Below are 3264 nucleotides of genomic sequence, written 5' to 3'. Positions count from 1 at the left end.
GATGACAATATCAATGCGTGTTATGACACATTCATACGTAGTGCAGCGAGACAATACCGAAAGGGGTGAAGTTCCAGAAGACTCGCCAACCCAAGGGGAAAGCAAAAAAAGGGAAGCAAGCAGTAGGATAGATATAGTTATTTATTGGAAACCCCATTCGTATGGCTATAGATATATAGATAGCGATAGAGATAGGTATGTAGTAACGTGTAGTCAACAGCTATACTAGTCATGCCCGACGTTAGTCTTGGCAAGAAGAGGTCGATACCGAACCCGGCAGGTCCAACCTGGGATACATATCCCAAGCAGACCTTCCGCCAACGGCTCTCTCCAATCTCCCTCCGATTCCTGACCACAATGAATAATAGGTAATGCAAACGGTAGGTCATATGACCAAAGTGCCGCTCTGGCTAAGTAAGGTGCTTGGCTAGTGTGGTGTAGGCGCATGGGGTAGGTAGATAGTCAGATAGTAAGTAGACAGATGGATACACGTACATATATGTAGATGGGTGGAGGGCGGCCGGCGAGTAAAGCAAGTGTTGGTGTTAGCTCATGGTATTATTCGTTACTTAAGGACCGACAGCCGTCGTCATCCTGCTGCCCTTTGGTGTGGGTGCGTTACTCCGCGCGCATTGAGAGGAGGTTGTCAAGGGAGGAGTTGACATTATGGAATAGCCAGCATAGATAAGCTGGCCCTCGGTTTGGCATGCCATTGGCTGGGTCCTGTTTCCATGTGGGCTCTCTGCCTCCGTTCCGGAGCTTACACCCTGGCACTGGAGTGTGGATTTCGTTCTCTTTTCCCTTGTGCAACTAACGGGTTTCGGGGCGTGGCCGACAGAGAGTAAGGAAGAGTGAATCGGGAAACACCAGTCAGTTGTGAGCAGTCTCTTCTAATAAGCGGCTGCTGGCCAAGCTCGAGGTTGTTGAACTTGTCGGGAAACGATAGGTCATATCACATTTTGGGTGACGTCGCATCACGTGCCGTCTGAGAAAAAGGGAGGCATGAGGTAAGAGGAGTCAATGCCAATCAATGGCATTGTCGCTGTTGTTGAACAATTGTACGGCGAGTCCCGATTTTCCTTGCAATAAATCCGCCGTTTTCCCCATGCTGCCAATGCATTTTTGGGGTGGTCGGGTGTCAATGGTTCATGCCGGCTGCACTAGCGCTTGGATCAGACCCAACCGGCATCGGATTCTCGTCGAGGGAATGTTACAGAAGCCTGTCAAAATTAAAGCTTCGAAAAGGGAGGGTGGATGACAGGCCTGAAACCCAGGCAAGCTGACGAGTCCAGTCCCGTATTGTTTGTTGGCAGGATAGCAAGTAACCAGAGTCATCGTGAATCCGTATTGATATATATGAATGGTTGCCTCTGTTAAAGCGCTGCGGTTAGCTGGGTATGTATATCTGGGCATGAATGATAGGTATGTCTGCCATGTGTTTTTCGCTGAAATGTAACATCAGAGCAGTGGTCAAATCCACCTAATAAACAATTGCCAGTCTCTAGCTCCCATAGACTTGTGCTGTGAGACGTCATACTCGGTTTTCATTGCAATAGATCGCGTGAGCGAGTTTTGGCATGGTTTTTGAAAAACACTCAATTTCAGATGCACTCCAAATCGCCAAACTGTCCTATCGAAATTGCGCTTTGCATCTGTGGAATCTCCTGCTGCTCTCTACTCCCTAGGTACATGTTGTTGTGCCGCTCAAAAAATGGGGGGGCCTGGTGAATCTGACTTCACTCTGCCTGGTGATGGGGAAGGGAGGAAGGGTAGACAGAGCATGGTATCTACCCGGCCACAAAAAAGAGTGCCCTCATTGACCACTCTTTCTTTCGAATTCTCTCCATCCTCGAGGGGCCGGCTCTTTTTTCCTTCTTTAGGCGAGGAACCCATCGCTGCCCCTACCTGTAGAGGCCACCCGAAAAGGTATGCAACGGCTGCGCCTCAAGAAGCACCTATCTTCCTTCGTAATGGTATCTCTGTTTTCTCCGGCAGGTTTACTCCTGAAAACCCTCCACAAAAAAACCCGCAGGTCTCCCTCCCAAGTCTAGATCGCTGTGATGGTGAAAAATCAAAAGTGGCTTGGAAGACGCCAAGGTAAACAAGCCCGCGAACTCGGTCCCGGCACCGTTGTTTATTATCTCCTCGGTGCGAGAACGAAATCGCATGCTCAAGAAACCCATGCCATCCCTTACAGGATCAAGCACTTGTGTGATTTCTTCTTGGGTGCGGGCGGCTCTAAAGCTGCAACAATGGCCTGCGTGTTGTGTTAGCACAGACAAAGACGGCAGTGCTGTCAGCGGGCGCCTTCTTCTTACCTCATCAAATACGTCCTTAAGCTTGTATTGAGTCAATGCCGAGCATTCGACGTACTTGACCGCACCCAACTCCTTCGCCATGCGTTCGCCGTCCTCCTTCCGGACAGGCTGCATTTTTTGTTTCGACAGCTTCTCCCGCACGCTAGGGTCATCTCGCAAATCGGTCTGGGTACCGACGATGAGGCAGGGCACGCCGGGGCAGTGGTGGTGGACCTCGGGAAACCACTTCTCGCGGACGTTTTCGAACGAGGCTGGTGATGTGACGCTGAAGCAGACGAGGAAGACGTCGGTTTGGGGATACGATAAGGGTCGCAGGCGGTCATAATCTTCCTGACCAGCGGTATCGAACAGTCCTAAAGTGTACGGCTCATCTCCGATCCTGGAAGCGCATGCCGCATTAGTCTCTCGTCCCTATGATGCAGCGGTGCATTCACGAGGAGCGAGGCCGTGCTGTCTGCCCAAGGCCGGACAGAGCGTGCCTGAGTTAAACGCGCGTGAGACTCACATAACTGTGACGGCATAGTTGTCAAAGACTGTCGGGACATATTCCGAAGGGAACTTGTTTGTCGTGTAGCTGATGAGAAGGCATGTTTTGCCGACAGCACCGTCACCGACAACGACGCACCTAGGTAGGAAGAAGAAACCGAGTTAGTGGGAGTGTAATTTGGGTAATGCGGCTTGGCTAAACGCATGGCGACAATGACGGCGGGAGCAGCGGCAACGCGTCATGCGTTCTCCGTGCACGCCTCGGGAGCGGCAAATGACCGTCGCATGGCTCTGAAGAGCAGATGCGCATAGTCGCAAAGTGCGGTGTCGTCTTGCGGTTCTTGAGGATTGGCAGAGGATGCCCGCCCCTAAGGGGTAGGGATTCGAGGCGGACGGAGCAAGAAAGAAGGGGGCCAAGCCGTCGAGGTCGTGTAACTCACTTGATCGTAGCAACCACCAT

The 3264-nt window shown here is 51.5% G+C and overlaps 1 protein-coding gene across 1 annotated transcript; it reads right to left on the bottom strand.

Annotated features, from left to right (window-relative positions):
* Nucleotides 1-2191: 2191 nt before the first annotated feature.
* On the bottom strand, nt 2192-3264 carry PG985_007309 (Cell division control protein 42-like protein; the record flags this gene model as incomplete). The annotated part of the gene is made up of 4 exons (XM_066827078.1): nt 2192-2257; nt 2319-2697; nt 2824-2943; nt 3245-3264. The coding sequence occupies 4 exons, from the start codon at nt 3262-3264 to the stop codon at nt 2192-2194; spliced, it is 585 nt and encodes a 194-aa protein (XP_066684753.1).

The sequence above is a fragment of the Apiospora marii genome, assembly GCF_038362585.1.
Source record: "Apiospora marii strain CBS 49790 chromosome Unknown utg000004l_segment0_segment1, whole genome shotgun sequence".
NCBI lineage: Eukaryota > Fungi > Ascomycota > Sordariomycetes > Amphisphaeriales > Apiosporaceae > Apiospora > Apiospora marii.
This window is presented reverse-complemented; position numbering and strand designations above follow the sequence as displayed.